At 39.3% G+C, this 20986-nt stretch overlaps 1 protein-coding gene across 1 annotated transcript in view; it reads left to right on the plus strand.

Moving 5' to 3' along the window:
- The window catches only part of LOC121941362 (collagen alpha-1(XXIV) chain), a 99602-nt gene that overhangs the window by 55100 nt on the left and 23516 nt on the right, over window positions 1–20986 (plus strand). Inside the window, exons 22-35 of the mRNA XM_042484141.1 lie at window positions 647–691; window positions 911–964; window positions 2645–2689; window positions 6672–6725; window positions 8010–8063; window positions 10399–10452; window positions 11176–11229; window positions 14138–14191; window positions 14398–14442; window positions 16439–16483; window positions 19464–19517; window positions 20195–20248; window positions 20379–20432; window positions 20728–20781. Of these exons, the coding sequence (XP_042340075.1) occupies window positions 647–691; window positions 911–964; window positions 2645–2689; window positions 6672–6725; window positions 8010–8063; window positions 10399–10452; window positions 11176–11229; window positions 14138–14191; window positions 14398–14442; window positions 16439–16483; window positions 19464–19517; window positions 20195–20248; window positions 20379–20432; window positions 20728–20781 (720 nt within the window). The remainder of the gene's footprint in view (window positions 1–646; window positions 692–910; window positions 965–2644; window positions 2690–6671; window positions 6726–8009; window positions 8064–10398; window positions 10453–11175; window positions 11230–14137; window positions 14192–14397; window positions 14443–16438; window positions 16484–19463; window positions 19518–20194; window positions 20249–20378; window positions 20433–20727; window positions 20782–20986) is intronic.

The following is a 20986-nucleotide window of genomic DNA, read 5'->3' on the forward strand; positions in this document are numbered from 1 at the left end:
GATTTCCATTGGATCAGTAGTCGGAGGCCGGATTAACTGACATAGTGCCTCTCATTTAGTATCAAGTCATATCTCAAACAGTTACAGCTTAGATCCTAGTGGGAGTTTTTTGTTTTTTCTCTGCCATATCTCTCGAGGCATGTTCCACTGGGTGAAGTCATGATTCATCATTGGGTGCTTATAAAAACAAGGCTGAAAGTTTTCCAGCCCTGGAAAAAAGGAACAGAAGCCTGTGGAAGGTGTGCAACACACAGATACACTTTTCTATTGTGCTCATTGACCTGGCAACCACTTACAGAGCTGAAGTTGGCCAATGTGCTTTGCTGTCACACATACTTTCCAGGTATGGGGTCGCCTCTGTCAGATAGAGTGCAGAGACAAAGCTGTTTTATACCTAAAAGCATAGCGTACATTTTCCCAGGCACTGTAATTGAGTGTGAGTACAAATGCTGATTACAGACCTTTAATATTGAGTTGAATCCATGCAATAGGAATGGTGCTGTTAATGTCTGTGTATGTCTTTGTGTGGTTTAGTATGCCATCTGTATTTGTTTGTCTGTTGGACTCTGCTGTGCACATTTGAGTATTTGTTTGTGTTTATGTTTGCAAATATTTGTATATGATACACTATACTGTGTCCATGCAGGGTGATGAAGGACCACTTGGCCCACCTGGCAGCGCCGGCCCCACTGTAAGAATTCCCGGATTCACATATTTGTATACACAAATACACACAGTCACAAGGACACAAACTGAGCCTTCTGCCGATGTTTTGAATGAAACAATTCGCTTAGATCTTCTATCAGTAAGCAGCTGGGACGAGATGTGATAAATACGTTTTGAGCTTTGCTATCTTTTGATCATCGCTTGTGTGTGTGTATGCATGTTTGTGTCTTGTTTGTCTTTGTAGGGGAGACCTGGAAGGAAAGGCCACATAGGTGAACCTGGTGCCGATGGTTTGGAGGTGAATCTTCCTTCGTATTAAATGACTGTATTGCCAGTGCTATATTGTGACTGTGGTATCACTACATTCATAGATGCATTTGTGGCAGTTTAAATTTTAGATTTGTAACTGTCTTACCAGACGTTCTATAACACTATATCATGCCTCAGTATTGTAAAATACACAGAAATGTGTTACATATGCATCATGGACTTGATCTGATCACAGGGTCAACTTAATCTGATCAAATTTGTCTCTGAAAGGATTCATATTGGTTTTAATTAAACACTGTATATGCCAAAGTACTGATGAATTTCATACTTGAAGGGTTACTTTGCCGATTTTCAACCAGTTTAGTATCAAATTTTTAAATGTCTTTAAGTGTCTGAAAGGAAGATTAGCTTCTTTCTATGTGTGCATTTCAGTTGAGCTATTCAGAATTAACCTTTTAGCCTATTTTCTTGGCATCAATTAATGTGAAAAATATTAGAAATTGACATATTTTTCAAACTTTAAAAAATGATTGTCTTTGTGATACATTGAACTGGGCTGAGTTTTTTAAATTTTCTGAGACAATTTTCAGAGATTAATGTCAGACAAATGCAAGAGGAAAACTTAAAAGTTACAAATTGATGTGAAAATGCCTTCAGGGTTTTTTCATCATTAAAGTCAGGTGACTCAGTATAAAGACTGACAAAGTCCTCACATGGGGTAAGTCATGATGGATGAATTGGTCAAGCACAGGACTTTCACTCGGGAGACCCTGGTTTGTGTCCCGAGTCAATGTTGCTTTGTTATTATTATTATTAGACCTAATTGAATTGTACCTTCAGTTTTTAGGATGTATAAAGCTGCTGAATGCACACGGTGTACATAAACTTAGTAGAATAGAGTAGAATTAGTTAGAATAGGCCCATTAGTGTTAACATCATATTTTCACATTGCTTGGACACCAAGGACAGACATCCAGTTGATGGCCAGGCAACAACCTGGAAGTTGGCACAATTTTCATTTCGGAACTACTTTTAAATCGTAATGGGACATCTTACTTGAAACTATTGTTTCAAGTATCTTTCTTCTTGCAAATTCATGACTTTATAACTTTTTATGTAAGTATTTTTTCTTATAAATTTACACCTTTAATATTGAATATTGTGAGTTTTTTGCCCTCCTTGTGTATACCAATTTTTTAACCTAGAGAGCCCTTATACACCGCCATAGTTTTGGTTTGTACTCTCAGTTTAGATTATTTAAGTGTCAGTTTGTCCCCAGCTTTCACTCCAGCATACCACAGCATTCCAGACTTGATCCTCACCCTGTTTTATTGGCTGTAATTGGCTTTTGTACCCACCACAAATGCAGTGCCATGATCATGGTGTCATGTGTTTCAATATTTTATTATCCTAAATTTCTTACCTCAGTATGTATGTTTGTGACCCATTGCAAGCTCAGGCTTACTGTGTTGTAAACATGATCTTAAATAGGAGAGAAAATGACCTCTTCCAGAGCTATCATCATACATATTTGCAAACTGCAATGAGAAGCAACGCAGCCCCGTGCAATCGCAATCTGTGTGTGTGTTCCTTTTTGCACTTGCAATATCCTGTGAGTCCTGTGCTAGTAGCAGGGCAGGATGGTGACAGAGATATCTTTAATTACAGGAAGCTAACCAGCACACTCTTTGATGATTTCTGTTTGCAGGGAGAGAAAGGGGACATGGGAAACGTCGGAAAAATTGGACCACAAGTAAGTTAATGTTGTAAAGCACAGGATTGACATTAATTAACAGCCATCCTGCTGTTGATTAGTAGCTTCTCATTAAATTCTTTGAGTATATCATTTTGGAGTCTGTGATGTAGCTTTTATTAGCTTGAATTCCTGCTCTTAAATGTTTTAATAGTTTGCTTAAAGATTAATGTACATGTTGCATTGAGATGATGACGCAATGCCTTCATGCCTCAGTGAATTAAATCCTCCAGTGTGGAAACCGTAGAGGTAGTTACAGGAGCTTTTTCTAATGTCTTGCTGTCTTCCTGACCCACTTTTAATGCTGAGAGAAATTTGGGTCCTCTGCCACCAACAGAATAATGTTCTCATCATGAAATTGGCAGAACACCGCAGTAGAACAGAAGGAACACCATCACAGTTCCTCTGTGGAAATCACCTCATTTGAATTGCACATTTGTTAGTGGCTCAAAGCTGTTGTTGCCCAAGAATCATTCTTGTGGTGCATGCTGTCAAAGTTTAATAGCTTAAGTAGAAAATGTCGTGCCAAAAAGATATTGGTTTTTGTTTATCAAGTGGCTTTGCAAGTGTCCCAAAACATCTGTGTTGGGATTGTTTCTAAATGTACTAATTAATTGCAAAATCACAGTTTGATATGTCTGTCTTTCGTTTTCATGCTTCAGTTAATGCTTTATACCCGGCGCAATTACTCCAGAGAATGTTGGGTCTTGTTTCCTTTTTGTTAAAGCACACAACTGCTCTGAACATCCAAAGTATGTCCATCCTTCCCGGAGGCCCCTTAATGTTAATATTTGCATTCTGTGCATAGTGGAGGCAACCAAGCGGGCCATGTTGAACTGTGTTGCTGCAGTGCACATATGAGAGGGATTATGCACTTACTGAGTAGAGGAGGCCTTTGAAGCCAAGGAGGAGCCATGGGGCTGTGCAGAGAGGAAAAAAAACAACCTCTAAAACATATGGAGGCTCTAATGAATGCCATTACATCACTTTCCAAATAAATAAGATGTGTAAGAAACTGAGAAAGGCCTTTGTTGACTGGTACAGGTTAACCCAGGGTCGATGCAGTGACACTGTAGACCGCCTGTCTTCCCGAGCACTCCTGCATCACCATGAGGCCTCCCATAAACTGTTTTCAAGTGAAACTTTACTGGAGGTTTTTACTGCGTAGTGTATTTTAGCCAATTTAGATTGACTACTCAGTGCTCCATTTTTAAGTCACCTGCCAGTCCACAGCTAATAAAACATGTATCAGTCCTCATTTACCAAAGGCAGCCACAGGTGTGCTTTGAAATGTAGCTCACATGTCAACCTCTGTGCTTTGATTATCATGTCAGTGGCTCAGTGTGGGCTTGCATGTGCAAGAAAAGAGGCATGTGCGAGGGAGAACCTTAATACTTTAACAGTAAGTGAGTAACAGTCTTCCCTAATTGTAAGGTGAATGGCTATACCAGTACTTTTGTAATTCAAGCTGTGTCAGAGAAACCAGATCACCCTCAAAACAGTACTATAAAAGCTCCCACATCAAGGCCCTGTCACATGGAAACCCCTTTAAAACCATTTCCTTGTGTTAAATGATACAGGGTACCACCTCACCCCACTTCGTGTCCCAATTAAGGGATTTGAGGTCAATTTAGGGCTCCCGTTCCCATGCCTGCAGGCTGCATCCCCTCACAGACACTCTGCTGCTAATCCGTCGCTCAACTGCTTTACTTGCTTCCAACAGAATAATACCCTTTAGGTGATGATACATGAGTAACACTTTGAGGCTGTCAGCCTTTTTAGCTGAGTTAGGGAAAAGCAAATGGAACAAAATTTCATTGTGTTTATCTTAGTGGTCTGTTCCTTGTCTTTCACTTTGTCACACTCACTTTGTCAGTCTGTTGTGTTCCTCTCAGTTTCTTTTTTTCTGTTTCTTTCTCTCTGACTTTTGCTCATCCTCTTAGTCTGTGGATATATAAAGGATGCAGAAAAAGAAAACAATAAAAGTAAATAACAACAACATATACCATATTATTATGTGACAGAAGCAAGAATAGCAGTCGTATAACTGTGTGAGTATATCTTTTTGCAAGAAGGAAGCACAGTGATAGAAATTGGCCCTCACAGCCAGAGAGAGCCGCAGTCTGACCGCGCTGGCTTTTGTGGTTGGCCAGAAGTGAGACCGTGGTCTGCAATTGGGCAGTTGTATGAATTATTACAGTAACATTGTAACTCAGTTAGGTTCAGATGTTCTGGTAGCTTGCAGTGTCCTGGTGGCTTAGTGCACATGCTGTGGTGCTGCATACTTGCAGTATTGTGGCTTTGGTCTGGCTTGTGATAAGTGCATGTTATTTGCTAAATTGGCCAACCTTCATTCTTTTGCTATTTTAACACTAAGTTTTGTTTTACTGTTTTGGCAAAAATAAACACAATGACTGGGTCACAAAAAATACAGTGGCCGTCTCTGACTGAATGTCTAACCAGCCACCCATTTAGTTTTTGGGCTGGATCTCCAGATTGTCCAGTTTAGAGGCTGGCGCTGATCCAGACCACAGCCGCTGTCCCAGACGACTGATCTGGAAGTGGTTTAAGATCGTCCGATAACTCTCATATTTACATTAGCTGGTGCTTTTCCCATGAGGACTCCTTTAGTAAGTAGTGTGTGTCTTTTTGGGGCCATCTGTATTGTGTTACATTATACGGTGACCATGCCCCTATTAATAACCATTTGTTGATTTTGTGCCCAAGAAATAAGTTATTTTTACTTTATTCTTGTATTTTTCTTTTGATAACCCTTTATTATCAGTTGCATGTGGATTAAAAAATATTTTTTGTAATCAATAACATTATGCCATGATTACTGGCAAATAGTAATGGAAAATATTTGCCTTTGCTTTGTTTTGTGTAAACTGAAGCATTCATTGACTTTACATCATAGGACCTTTGACTGACCAAGGATTATCAATTATGGAAATCAATAGGGCTGGGTATTGTCAAAAACCTCACAATTCAATATAATTTCGATCCTTTGGGTCTCGATTCGATTCAATTTCGATTCGATTCTATATTTATCCAGTTGCTTTGATATCGATTCAGTTATGTGTGTTGATGTCAGAAATACCCAGATAATTCATTAGAATATCTTCTAATATGTGTTCAATAAAGTGTGCATTATCTGTATTGATATAGAACAAACTGACACCAAAACTTATTTACCATTACATCATTCTTTAATTAAATAAAAATTAAAACTAAAATAAAAGTTAAATACAGAAAAGTGCACATTTTTGCCTGAGCCGAACTTGACAAAAGTAATAAACATTTATGCAGGATTTATCTACCTGCATTTGTGTGTGAGCCACAGCTTTAGCTTTAGCAACAGGTTGCACAACATCTGCGTGGTGTTGGCTCAAATGGTTACATAGGTTTGTTGTATTGTTGAAATGTTTCAACACTGACTCGCAAGGCTCACACACGACGTAACTGCTATTGACTTCGCGTATCCAAATGCCGGCTTTAAATGTTGTTGGCGCTGATTTTAATACTGCTACCTCGCGCCACTGTTGCCATTTTAATGAATAAACAACAGACGTTTGGGGGTCAAGCGGGGCCTCTGAACAATGTCAGTTACACTCTGGTGGTTCTCACACTGCCCCCACAGGAGCGGGGTGTCATTACAACGGAAATAATCAATTTCAGGATTTTATGAATCGATATTGAATTGGTAAAAAGCATATTGCAATGTGCTGATGAATAGATTTTTTTTACCCAGCCCTAGAAATCAATATGTAAAGCTTTGTTTTTGCAAGTAGAACTAGTGAACAAATATCCTAAATAAATCAACCTCCAGGTTTCTTCATACTACATTGTAATGTATGATCTTTTGCATTCCAGGTGTCATAAGTTGGAAAATAAACCTTAGATGAATAAAGATCAGGACCTCACACTGACACACTTTCTCCTTATGTTTTTGTGTTGGATCTTTCTCCTCTCTTCTCTCCAGGGTCCAGTTGGTCTCATTGGGATAGCTGGGGTAGTGGGAGTTCCTGGTGAAAAGGTAAGGAGTGTGCTTCTCTATCATTAGGCTGTCAGTCAGCATCAGCTGGTTGCTTGTCAGTGGCAGGGGCCTGTAATTTGGGATGTGTTAAGCAGCCATGGCTCGAGGCGCCAGAGGACCCAGAACACATGTTTAGATAAATACTCAATACTCTCACGTCCACATCAATAACCACAAAGTCTAAGCCATGTCACCATTATTGCCTCTCACCCCTCCGCCCTCCTGCTGAAGTGAGCAATTTGAAGGTTAATTCGTGAGAAAATTACACATTAGTTGTTGACAAACCTTTTAGGACAAATTGGCCTGTCACCTTCTGTCAGAAACCTCAACGTTTATTTGTTCCTGATTGCTGTCATTAGACATGTGCAGTGCTGACATATTTTAAATATATACTACTGCATATGCAGTCATAAAATGCATGAAAAGGGATAGCACCACAAGTGTGTAAGTCATGTAAAAATACTTGTGATGCAACCTGGAGAGGCCCCGAGGCTTCCTCCATGGTTGGCTCCCATTGCCTCTCATCTTGAAAGGAAATGCTACAAGCACATCTCCGGCTTTTCTGCTCAATTGAAATGATTTTACTAGCAGCCTGGGTGTTGATTATTGACAGTCCTACAAAAAAAAAACACCCCTGATTTTCTATCTGCATTGTTCCCTCCCTCAACCTTAACCTCTTCCCCTTTCCTTCCTATCCAGAAGCCCCCTGTGTGTCAGAACATGTTCTTGTCATGGAAAGCTGTCTGCTTGTCAGACTCTTGCTTGTCCTCTTATGCAAAATCCTCCTCCCAGTTCAGTCTGTCAGCACCAGTCATACCCTGACAGCCCACAAATTCCTTTCACATTAAATGTATTTAATTCAATATCACCCTCTGATTTTGACTTTTGTTTTCAATTCAGAGCTTTCAAACTATTCTGCTCAGTGTTTGATAGAAGAGCTTGAAGTGTACTTTTGCAGTCGTGAATATTACACAGTTCAGGGAGGTTTAAAGCATCACTGACACAAGTGTTGGAGGGGTTAGAGTGCAGATATAGGTAGCTTTACTGCTCACCCGGAGTTACCTTTGCTTTTAAAATACTGTGGCACCAACTGGGTTTCAAAGTGCCTACTCACTTTAAACTCCACTCAACCAGCTGTCAATCTAACCCTCCTGCACTTAAGAAGCTGCTCTCCAGTTTCACAGCTCTTTATTAGGAAAAGTGTATTTGAAGCTGTGTTGGAGTTTTCTTCAGGTCATAGTTTAATGATCAGCTCTCTTTGTGTCTTGCTGCTTTTTCCCCCAGGGTGACCGAGGACCAGCGGGTCCAACAGGACCAATCGGGGAGAAGGGGCCAAGGGTAAGTACAGTCGCTCAGGAAATACTGCAGAGCTCTGCTTCTTGTCCGAGGGTTGGTAAACCCCAGAGCCATATTGTATATATTGAAAAAGGGATTTCCAAGAAATCAGCAAAACTACAATAGCCTACCAGAGCTTGAATACATTGTTCAGTAAACTAATGTCTAAGGATGATGAATATAAAACTGAACCACTGAGCAATTTTGGCTGTGAGTTTTGGCAGATGTTTCTGAGCTACAAGGTTTATTTCATTGAAATGAAATCAGTCTCACTTGGCGTAAAAGGTTACAGACTCCTCAGTGCTGTAACTATACAAATCTTTGCAAAATTCAGCCGTGTCAAAATGGTTTTCCCACAGTAATGCTGAGGAGAAAGAAAGAAAAAAAACAGTAACTCTTGTGGTTCAAACCAGACTGTTCTGGTGGACCAAACTGAGTAACGAGACTTTGTAGATACTCAGTTTGGATCTGTTGAAAGACTGTTTGGTGTTGGTCTGTCTGTGATCTCTCTTTGTCAATCCTTTGTGATAAATTTTATGAGCTGGAGCTACGGTGTTTCGTGTCAGTATGTGTCACTCCCAGTTTGTACCTCATGGTGACAATACAAGGCTTCTGTGGCAGTGTCGTGTACTGGTTTGTCTCATCTTTGACAGAATTACAACTCTGTTGTAATATGCAGTAGGAGATTTTAATGACAAGTGGAACAGGAAAAGCTCTTCTTTTCCAAAAGCTGGTCCAAATGACAGATTTAGTCAGATTATGTCTAACTGCAGTTATCAACATTTTTGGACACTTCACGGACTCTCCAAGACTGAGAAAGAGTCTTTAAACTGTTCTCTCCTTACATTTATGTCAATCCCAGTAAAGACTGAGAAATATTTTGGTGGGAGTACTTATAGCCTTCACCAAAGAGGTTATGTTTTTGGTACGTTTGTCAGCAGGATTTCTAAAGAACTGCTGGCTTGATTTTCATGAAACTTGATGGAAGTTTGAAGCATGGGCCATGTAACAAAAAACTGTAGAAATACAACGATTTCATATCACAAGCCATATTCACGGTACCAGTAATCCTTTAGGGTAGCTTACATACATCATTGCTCGCACTCTATACAGAAAGTAGGTGTTGTGGAGCACTCATTTAAAGTAATTCTAATAGTTTCAGAAATATATGCAGACATATAAACAGTGGTTGCACTTGCAGATTTGTATATTTTATCATAGGAGACTGGACTGTTGGCAAAGCAGAGGTCCGTGCTCTCCAAGTGCCCTTCTAGTTGACACTGTTATAAATATTTTTGCACAGAAAAAGTTTGTGTTTTGTTGCCTTCCCTAAATCCACACAGTAAGTTGTATTTTGGTTGATTACATTTTGCATATTTGCAGGTTAATGGCAGGTTAATTTTACAAAACTGACCCACACAATATTGTGGAAAATCTGTTTGAATGAAAGTTATTTTGACAAAGCTGATTCCCCAGGGGGAAAATAAAACGTACTGCTCTTCACTACAGCAGTGTCTCCATACTGCTGCATGAGAGACTCTGGCCTGCTTCCTTCACTGTCCTGGGGCCTTGGATTCACTCTGTGTCTGTGGCTTTGGGCCCCAGTCCTCCTGACCCAGCTGGCTGGCAAACTGGCTAGCAGGCTGACTGATTGGCTGGCTGGAGGAGAGGATGACTAATTTGGTGGCTGGCTGGCTGAATAGTTTGATGATTGAATCACTGCTAGTGTGTGTGCATGTTTGACTGAAAAAGAGAGATTTGTGACTTACGTAAGCAGTTATGGTGATTTGTGTGAACCAGTTTTTGCAATAATGAAGCCACATTAGCGAGGAGTGGCAGTTTGACTTTGGGGCTGTATCACCATAGATTACAATGATCATCTCATGAAGTTCTGTTTCTGCTTTAAGCCAATTTGCAGGGATTAGCGTTTCCTGGCAGATCCTAGCCACTTTTCGCCTTATTGGCTTCCTTTGTTATTGTGGTATTACTACTTAATAGATTATTACAGAAAGAATGGGTGGTGGATAGTACTGTGATGGGAACCACAGCACCCAGCTGTCTCTTTTTTCCTAGTGGGTCTGGAGCTCTTTCTGAGACAACATAATATGAAACAGTCCTACAGAACAGCCCCAGTCCTTTCCAGTTACAGATGTAACCACCTTTTACTGTACAGTCTCACACTGCTGCTGTGCTTTTGCTCTGCACCAGTCATTGTTAAAAGCACTAATGCAGCATAGTTTGAATAATGTGTATACGCTTTACTACACCTGTAGCAGATGCAGAGACACAATTTTTGTCTGCCTTTCTATAATGTTTGTTATGTGTGTTTTGTTGTAAGGGCTATCCAGGGTTGCCAGGAAGTCCAGGGGACATCGGCATGCAAGGTGCACCTGTAAGTGTCTTTTCTTAGTCACCACTATGTTATACCAAATAATGATTATCTGTATTTAGATGTCCACATGTAAAAATCTATTTATTTATTGCATTGAAAAGATAAATGCCTTCACTCTCTGCAGACCTTCATAAATGCATATTGGTTTCTCATTAACTAATTTTGCTAAGGTTTATTTTTTCTTTCCTTTGCTCCCTCTGCATTTTGGATTGAGTCATCGCACATTAGCACTTAATGGACTGAGAAGCTTGGATGCATTGACTCTTATCTTCTCTACTCAGTGTCTTGGCTGGATATTATAAACGCTGAAATTTACAAGACTGACTTGGACATACTTTTGGTTTTTGTACAGTTGTAAACACATAAAATTTAAGGGGTTGATCTGATGTATCAGTTTTCCTGTTTTTCACAATTTAGTCTAGACCTGTATAAACAGCTTGTCTTAACTGGCGGATAGTTCAGTAGTTCTGCTTGAGTCTTCACAGTACGTCCATTAGTTTAGATGAGTGCTGATGTCGGCTAAAATTTTGCATAGAAAGGTTTTAGCTTATTAAGTTTATGTAAATATTCTTACTGTATATTATAGTTAGTCTAGCTGCACCATGCCAAAGAAACAATATGAATACCTTCCTAAATTATATCTTTTTTAAAAACTACAAGTTTCCAATTTTTACTCTCTGTCTCTGTCTTCCATCTTGTGTCTGTCATGTTTTTTTCTCACAGGGTCCACCGGGGCTGAGCGGGAGTCCAGGCATTGCTGGGCCGAAGGGCAGGAGGGTAAGAGCTGTTTTTACCTTTGGGGCATTAGCTGTACTAGTCCTTTGTGTGATATGAGCCTACATCAACTCAGCAACTCATGAAAACTTCACTCATGAGACCCTTGGTTGTCTGTTTCTCATCAAGACTTCATTCCCGTAAACCAAAGGTTAAAGCAATAACAAAACATGTGTTTGTCCTTCCATCTGGTCCGAGCTTTTTTATAGGTGCATTTACAACAGTGTCATAAGCCCCATGAATCTCATGTTGAAAGACATTATGGTAATGTTGAATGGATATGGTGTGGTAATACTGGTGAGACATCGTGTGGCTGAGAGAAGAATGACACCCTCATGTGAAGAGGCAAAGATAGATATGGCTTTACTAGCAGTGTAGGTTTACAGCTTTAATTCCAACTTAAATCTAACAGCAGAAGTAACTAAGGAGCATCATGTTGACTATACAGTCTACCAGATCAAAACAAACAGAGGAGATTTAATCTTGACATGTTCATCTTAAATTGGTTGCAACTCATATATCACAAAAATTAAATTCAAGCTCAGATGATGGGATATAACCAAAATTGTTCCTTGGCCAACTTGGTGGGTTTGCAAATCAAAATAATCTTGTTATGTTCTTGGAAGACTAAATTGACTGTTTGTGTTGTGCACATGAACAGTTTGGACTTCCATGGTATAGAATTATAAGATCTTTGTACACAAAAAAACAAAACAAAACAAGTGCGTATTAGCAGCAAACACTTTAGGTTCTCATCTTTTTTTGTTGCTTTCTGGCATGCAAATACTTGATCCAATTCTCATTTGCCATTGGCAGTTATTGGCTCATATGATACAATGATAAAACATCATGCCATTGGACCCAAAAATAAGCTGTAGTTCCTGAAAGGTGGCTAAAACACATGGTTAAGAAGCCATGGATGTACAGCTATGAATATTTATGTTCAACGCATTCATGTGTAGATGAACTGTTATCTTGCGCTGATTGTGAATGTGACTGATGACATATGTTTAGTGTTACCAACTTTTTCAAGTGAGTATTGTGTTGACTAGCCATGTATTATCCATGATAGTCAGCAGTTTTGTTCTGTTTTGGAAGAGGTTGGTTTCTCTCCATCAATGTTCAGGTATTTATGTGATAGTACAGAGCTCTAGGCTTGGAAAGTCCTCTGCTTAACTCTTACTTTTGCTTTTGATGTACTTTAAATCTTTCCTTAACCGTTTGTTTGCATGTACTTAACTCCAATGCCAGACTGGCTAACAGTGGCATGGCTAAAGCTCTTTAGCTAAAGTTTAATGTGAGTGAATTTCAGCTAATGCAAGAAAATGAGCAGAAATGCTAACAAGCCAATTAAGTGATACCTACTACCCCACTACCTCTCACACTTCATCACTCAGCCATAATTCACGTCCTTTTATCTCGCTTATTTTCCACCAGTTGAACATTTTGCCAAGCAAAACATGTGGTAGCACTTATCATGCCACGGCTTGTGTTGTTTACTGTAATCCTTACATGTGTCAGTGTGTGGTTGCTTTTCCTGTCTTACTGAGGTCTGACATAGTTACCATCAAGTCCTCCCTCTTCATCATCTGTGCTTCATCTCCATTGTCAAGGCAAATGATCCATCATGGATCAGTGAAAACTGCAAAAGCCAATCATTTGGACCTAAGTCATATCCCCCACTAGCTTTTGTTTTTGGAAAAGATGTCGAAAATGAAGCAGGAATCCTTTCTCAAGGCTGCGGTTTGTCGATACGAGATAATGCAACATAACGGAAGCACATTGAAACTGCTACACAGCTTATCAGTCATTCTCATCATTTAACCCCCTGAGCTCTAAAAAAACATGTCATGCCCCAAAGCTGAATTATCTGGTGTGCACATGCCCCAGTTGGCACACACCGGCACTACTTCCAAAGCTTTTTGTCCTCGTGGGAAAACCCTTAGTGTCTCCTCTTAAGTATGAGCTGCTACCCTCATATCTAATCTATGAATCTCTGATTCCTCTTCCTCATTTTAATGATCACTCACAATATAAAGCACCTCACCTGCTCCTGAAATTTTCCTGTAGACAAACTGTTGTGTAGTAATGCATGCCATTACTTGTAGATAGGCAGTTATTGAATTTCTTTCTGCAGTTAAAGTTACAGACTAGTTATTCTGTATGCACACATTGTTTATTTAAATGTCTGCCTACTGATACATGATTATAAAAGTTATGACTTGTTTTAAGCTTGTTTTTATGTATACATTAATTTTTGGGTATGAATTAATCTCTTAGCTACTTAGAGTTAACTAATTGATAGTAATTTGTGAAATACTGTCAAGGAGGGGCCACAAGTGACAGTAGCACTGGCCTTGGCAGAAATGACCTCAGTGACCTTTAAACCAAGATTGGAGAGAGACAAGCGACAGGAAGGAACAATGCGAGAGGAAGATAAAGCCGGGTTTGTCGCCATGGAAGCTTAAAAGGAGCAGAGGGACATGATAGGGATTTGAGTCTGACTGAAAGCCAGAGGCAGAGACACAATAGGAGCTGATAGAGAGCCACCAAAGATAGAGATATAAAAGGAGGGGGAGACGGAGACGGAAACGACAGATAGGCTGAAAGTGGAAGGAGTGGACAGGAGACAAAAGGGGACGGTGCTGGGTTGTATTTACAGATTTGTATCTGTCACTCTACCTGTTTTGTGGTGCAACAGTGCTGGGAAACCCCTGGAATGTTTGTGGGAGTGGTCGTCTGCGGCATCAGGGCGGAAAACCCCCCAAGTAGATAAAGAATACAGACTGATTACTTTGTTGTTGGTGTTATTTCAGAGTAACCTGTCGCCTCGTGTATAAGGCTTTGATGGTAAATGTATTCCTGTACTGCACATTCTTTATTGAGTCATGCTCATGTTGTTGTCACATAGGGGCCCCGGGGTCCAGATGGCCCACTGGGAGAACCAGGCCCTGAGGGCACCAAGGTAAACATGCACACCACACCACCCTGTGGGAAAACATCACCATGTGCATGATGGGATTAGTGATTATGAATGAAATATGTCTATTCTCCTGTATCGGCACAATTTTGGAGCACTGCTCTGTGAAATTATTTGTCACAGCATATTGATGGTTTATTTCATTAGTTCCTCTGATTTTTTCCAAAATGCGTCTTACTTTGTCTTTGCAGGGTGAAAGGGGTGATGGTGGACAAAAAGGAGGGCCAGGATTCATAGTAAGTAGTTTTTAACTAAATATGTTTGTCTTTCATCTTGTACTACCTTGTTTTAAGAGAAAGACAGGAAAAAGGAAATGACATTAAATAACATTCTACAAAGTTTATATTTGAAGTATTAAAAATACTTCTAAGGTACCTGCTGAATAGTTATGATGTTGTAAATGTTTTATGTCTCGTGTATTTCAGGATGACAGCTTCAGGCTTTTAAATAATGAGAAGGCAAATTTATATTTACAAGAATAATTATTGTCATGAAAAAAAGGCATCATCCCGAAGCATCTAGGTAAACATGCATGCCTTTTGAAGATGCAGATTCACCTCATGGAAAAGACATTACCACATCTAGTATTACAGGCCTTGGGCCTCTGTAAAAGCTTGGCAAGCCTTTAATCATTTTGAATTTGCAAAGTGGGCCTTTGTCTTTTCACCTCTGTATCAAGTTATACCCAAATACAGTTATTATTTACTGCTGCCAGCTTGTAGAGAGGAAATTTGATCTAAATCTGCTGAGGCAGAGCAGTTAAAAACGTAATAACCCATTTTAAGTTTGAACTTAACCCATTTGTCAACCACAAGCTAAAAATTTGAATGTTCTTTAGTGGAAGTGTTCTCTAGGTTTGCCTGCACAAATGAAAGACAGTTTCCAAATGGGTCAAACCATTTGGCTGAAAAATGAGTTTTTATTATCATACTATATGTATTTCTTGGGCACGTGAGGCTACCGTTATTTTCTGTACATTTCATTATATTTTACGAAAAAAAAACATTAGTCCTATGTGCCCAAAGAAGAAAATTATGCCTGTATCTCAGAAACTACAAGTAGAAAAATAAAGTTGTCTTTGAACTCATAAGTTATGCACACATGTGCATAGGGAAAAATATCATATGGAGGATGTTTATTAAACACAATTTTTTCCTCTTCTTTTCCCCACTTGTCCTGACTTTGACTATTGATAAAAGTGTAATTTGTTTTATGAGATATACAATTTTTCAAAGTATGTCCATACTAGATTTCAAGACTTTGGATCAATAAGAAAAAATGTTGCAGCATTTTTTCTTATCATACCAAATGAAGTCTCTGGGCAAAAAATGATTTAACTGATATGTCTGAGAGAAATGCAATTCTGCTTTATACAATTTTTCAAAACTGTATACCAGCACAGTCATTCTGTGTATTCCTGTGTGTTCTATGTGATACCTCTTCAAGTGCTGTTTATTCAGGTTGATTGAAGTTGATAAGAAGGAAATTTGTAGGGAGGACATTTGTAATTGCCTTCCATCACCACTGAAGTAGAAGTGATTCTTATATTATTTTCATAAGGACAAATATAGTTGTTTCACTCAGATTTATATTTCACAATGAATTATTAAAGTATTGAATTAGTGCTGTTTTCAGCCTGTCACAGACAACATCTCTCAATTATCCCAATAAAACAAAACAAATGCTAATCCTAAAGGAGCTCATCATCATTTACTTTGAATAAAACAATATGTTACAATGGCTTATTTTAGGCTCAAATTTATGAGCTGATGACAGATGGTTCAAGTGACATCAAAATCAGTAAAACTGTTATGGATCTGCACTCTGAACAAAGCAATTAACTGCAAATGTGTTTCCACAAAGCAAGTTGTTAATGTCATAGCTTTAACGTCCATAAACATTTTAAGTGTTTTTGTTGTGCTGAATCATTCAAATGCTTCTGGACAGATTAACAACACACACATTATGCCATTTTGTAGTCATCTGAGAAAAAAAAAAATCCAAAACATAACATTTAAACAAGAAGCCAATAAATTAATTAGGAAACTGATTTTGCTGCAGGGAAATTGGTAGAACACAAATAATTGTATCATTGTAAAACCCAGCACAGACATAATCACCCAGACTCAGAAGATGAATGTGTAACCAGTAAATGTCTCAAAATAAATTGAAATCAGTTGCCTTGATTAAAAATGCATGTTAATAATTTAAATAATGATTTCTTTTTCGAAGGGCAAGGCTGGCAGTCCCGGGGAGAGAGGCCCTCCTGGGAAGACTGTAAGTAATGTTTAACTGAATGCTGACTGCTGAACGTGTCTCTCAGAGCTTTTAATTATCCTCTGCGCTTCAGCAACAAGAAGCTAGTACGGCTGCAGCAGACAACACAGACTTGTAAAACATTTCCACATCCTCCTTTCACCCGTGATATATGTAATTATTACTTAAAGACTGTGCACCTATAAAGTCACCTCAGAGGAAGTTGTCATAGTTAAAAGAGCACATAATCAAAATACATGTGCATGTATTCCCCCTTATTAAACCGGTGCGTGTGGGTGTGAGTTTTTCATTGCTTGCAGTACCAACATCAGTTCGTCTGACAGATTTGATGAACATGAAACTTGGCTGCATTTCCTGCTTCTGTATTCGAGAAATAATGAGTAATTCTTTGTGTGATTTTAATACCATTCACATTAGTTTAGATCAGCTATTCATTTTGAACAACTGTTTAAGATTTTTTTGTTTTGTTTTGTTTGTTTTTGTTTTTGAAAGAATTCTGACCAACATATGAATAAAGCAGGACACTGCACAGATGAAAAATGAACTTGTCAGTGCTCTCTACTGGACGGATTACGTAATGGTGAAACTGTATCTAATTTGGCGTTTGTGTTCAGCAATTTCTAGTCACTTATCCGCTGACATGTGTGTCAATACCAATATATCTAGCTAATAATGGCTGAATATGTCAGCCAGCTGATTTTTTTGGATGAGACTTTTACAATTCCAGAGGAGAAGTTTTGTCTTTTCGGCAGCTAAGAACACTAAGTAGGACACACATTGACTTTAGTGTCTTGTTTTAGTGTCACACAGTCGACAGAGATTTGGCAGCTTTTAAGGACCATTTTGCCAGGAGACCCTTTTTTCTGTTTGTTTTTAGCACCAAAAAAGTGATGGATGGTAGTCTTTATGTGCTTTTGAACTGTGAAAGGATGAAATAACTGATGTTCCACAGATGGCAGAAACATGCAAACACAAACAGATTTAAAAGCAGATCCATGTGGGCTGTCTAATAGTCAACTGATGGTCATTACATTCACAATGTGTTTCTTATAATGCCGTTTGTTTCATCCATTTATGGCAGGGCTTACAAAGGACCATCCCCAGTCAGAGAAAAGCCCTGTCACCTGCATGCTTAATCGCTGCTGGTCTCATTTGTGTTGTTTTCCACTGACAAATGAGCTGCTTTCCACTCTCTCTAATCATCTGACGGCTTAACATTTGACATTTCAAGGTTGTTTACAATTACTCTTAACAAACACACAAATACGCACATGGGCACGTGCAAGCTTGTGTTCTCAGTCTCAGATGAAGCCATCTGTGAGACCCACACGTGGTCTCATGGGCATGACAACACGCACATACTCAGGGCTAGTTGTGACCTGTCCTCCAAAACACATGCTGCTTGATGTAAGATGCAGAACATCTACTCCTCCTCAGGACTTGCCCACTATTATCAACCTCACTGCTTTGGCTAACCTGCTGTATCAGAACCATTTACACTGTCCACCTCTGGACCCATAGCGCCATCTTGTGTGTGATAAATTCTCCCTCAAAGTATATTATGTGTACTTATGTGTACACTATACACGTCCCAAAAATATGTTGATATATGTGATATCAGGGCCAGTTACATTCAGGGCTGAATGCAGTTTTGTTGTGAATGCAGATGTCAGTGATTCTAGTTGTTTTCACAAAACACTGTTTTATACCGAAGTTTTTTTTGCGTGTTTCCCTAAAATGGAGTCTAAAAATCATTTTAATCCCTTCCATTTTTCCAGTTACTCTCACTGACTCTTGGCTGTGAGAACACTTTCTTTTTCTTCCTGTTTTATTTTCCCTTTTCTTCTGTGGATTTACTCTTTTAAGACCTTATTTACACAGCTTGAAACATTTAAAATCTTCATTTTGCAGCTTTTTTTTGGTTTTTCTTTCAGGTCATATTTACTTAGTGAGTAGAAGTAAAACTTATTTGAGTGTTAACTAGTCAGTTAGACTCAGTAGGCCTGTCATGATAACTATTTTTTATACGATATCTTGTCCCAGAAATAATTGGCATAAAAGATACACTGGTCATTTTTAGATCATCTTATGCTACTGATGTAATTATAATATAATAGCATGATAATGCAAAAATACCCCAGATTGCACTAACTGTAAATCTTTAATTCCTAAAATTATTTAGATATCAGAATTTGAATATACATATGTGCGTACATAACAGCCTGATGTGGTTTGTAACACGCAGCAAACAGTTTTCTCGGCATTGTTTTAATATGTTCATTCTGCGTAGGTGCTGTGAATAAACACCTAGTCTGTATTCAAGTCTAAAAAGTGGTCAGAAAAACCCTGCTGTTTATTCTGGCGTCATGCTGGCTAAAGTGTTGGTGACATTCTCATGTAAACTCAAGGGCAGCATGGTACGATATGTGGACATGACCTTGATTATTTTTGCTGACCTCAATAGGTCGATAATTACCACAACAGGCTTTCAAGTCAGGCTGTAGTGTTTTGCAACAGAGTTTTCAAACCAATTTATTCTTCAGCTAAAGACTAATGCTACTGAATTCATTACATCAAACTCTGGCACATTAATTGCGGTGCTTGGAAGAACCAGCTATCTCTCACATGCACAAGTAATGTCCTCCTCTGTCAATGTTGGACTGAACACTGTTTCAAATTAGGGTTTCTTGTCTAAACTTGGCAACGCAGTGTTTGGAGTGCAACAAAGAGATCTGATATTGCAGGAAAGCCAATCCACTTGTGTTGCATCAAAGAGTTTCTGTGTCTGTAGGCATTAGGCAGCGCTGAAATGTTAGATTCAGCCATCATGTTTGTGGTTACGTTGCTAATGATGATAATAGTAATGATGAGAGGGGGACCACGGCCAAAGCCGAGCTTTCTCATGCTTGTTTTCTGTGACCACACAAATGAATGACTGAAGCTTCACTGAGCTCATGATTGACTTTGTGTGTGTTTCCAGGGTAAACCAGGGATTCCAGGCAGTGCAGGAGAGAGGGGACCCCAAGGTGAACCAGTAAGTATGCTGTCGCCCGACTGTTGCATTGATGTGGGTTTTTTTTTTTTTAGGAAACTGCAAACAAATAACACATTGTCAAAGCTGACTTGTCTGGAATCTATAATGAGTCATTATTCTAACACAGTGTCATGAGATACAAGCTGTTGGAATTACTGACTAAGCTCTTCAGAAGCTCTGATGTTGCTCTTTATGAGTGATTAAAGTGTTTGAGAGGGAAAGAAAGATTTTATTTGGACAGAACATTGTTTATTGCTCTCTCTGTCGTTGCATTCTTCACACCTTGGAACCTAATACCTTGCGCCTCCCATCTTGGATTAGTTCTCGATTTTCCTGGAAATCAGCCGACCCCTCAGGGACATCAAGAATGTCAAACAATCAGATTGATACAAATATTTATTAGGGTAGAAGGTTCCAACAACACTAGAGGCATGGTTTATGTTATGGGTCCCATCTTGCCTTTGGCTGGTCTTCAGTTTTACCTCTCAGCCCTGAGCTTTAGCGATACACACTTAAACATTTAGCTGTATGTGTTTGTTTTCCCATTATATGCCAGAGTTGAGGATAACGTTTTTCTGTCTCATGTTTTATTCTCAGATTTACTGTATCTACAAAGTCCAGTAATGAGACTAATGTATCATTAAAACATCCGATGATGATGGTTATTTTTCCTGCAGGGACCCAAAGGACCTCCTGGCGAGGCTGGACCTGATGGAGAGCAAGGACCTGAAGTACTTTGATTTAAAAATGTGTTAATTTTTATCAATTCATTATTAGGGTTCTGGTGTTTTGTAGGTGGCATTTCTATGTAAATAGCACAAATAAAACATGACTCATGTATTTTGTTTACCATCTTTGTAGGGAGGGCCTGGCGCAGAGGGGGAACCGGGGGCCATCGGAGAACCGGGGTCAAAGGTTAGTGTGACTCCACCACGTTTTTTTGCAACCACTCCTCTCACCCTTGCCTCTAAGAAAACATTTGTCATGTGGAGCTTCAACCACCTTCCAGCAATGTGAAAAACCGTGACCTTGCTCATTCGATTTAGACTTGACATAACTGTAGCCTTAGGTAAAACAGCAGCTGGTTGTCAAGTCTAACATTGTGTCAGCTTCAGGTATCAGTGGTTGGTGTAAGCGTGGGAGGGTGCATGCACATATTAGTGTGTCTTGACCTCTAGACAGCCCAGTGCTGTGTTTTGTGTCCCTGCAGGGTGACGTCGGGCCTCTGGGAGCTGAAGGGGAGCAGGGACAGGAGGGAATGAGAGTGAGTAACTGCAAACATCCCACTAATCCCTTCCTTCCTTGTGTTTGGGTAAATCTAACCCAGTCATATATTTACTCCCCCTCATTTTGACGAGAATGTCTAACCCCCACCTGACCCGAAGAAAGCGGAGTGATGGAATTGTTTTGGTCTGATGGGCTTTATAAATAGCACCTGGGCTGCTTGAATCTCATCCTAATGTTCTGTC

The sequence above is a fragment of the Plectropomus leopardus genome, chromosome 3 (assembly GCF_008729295.1).
Source record: "Plectropomus leopardus isolate mb chromosome 3, YSFRI_Pleo_2.0, whole genome shotgun sequence".
Taxonomy (NCBI): domain Eukaryota; kingdom Metazoa; phylum Chordata; class Actinopteri; order Perciformes; family Serranidae; genus Plectropomus; species Plectropomus leopardus.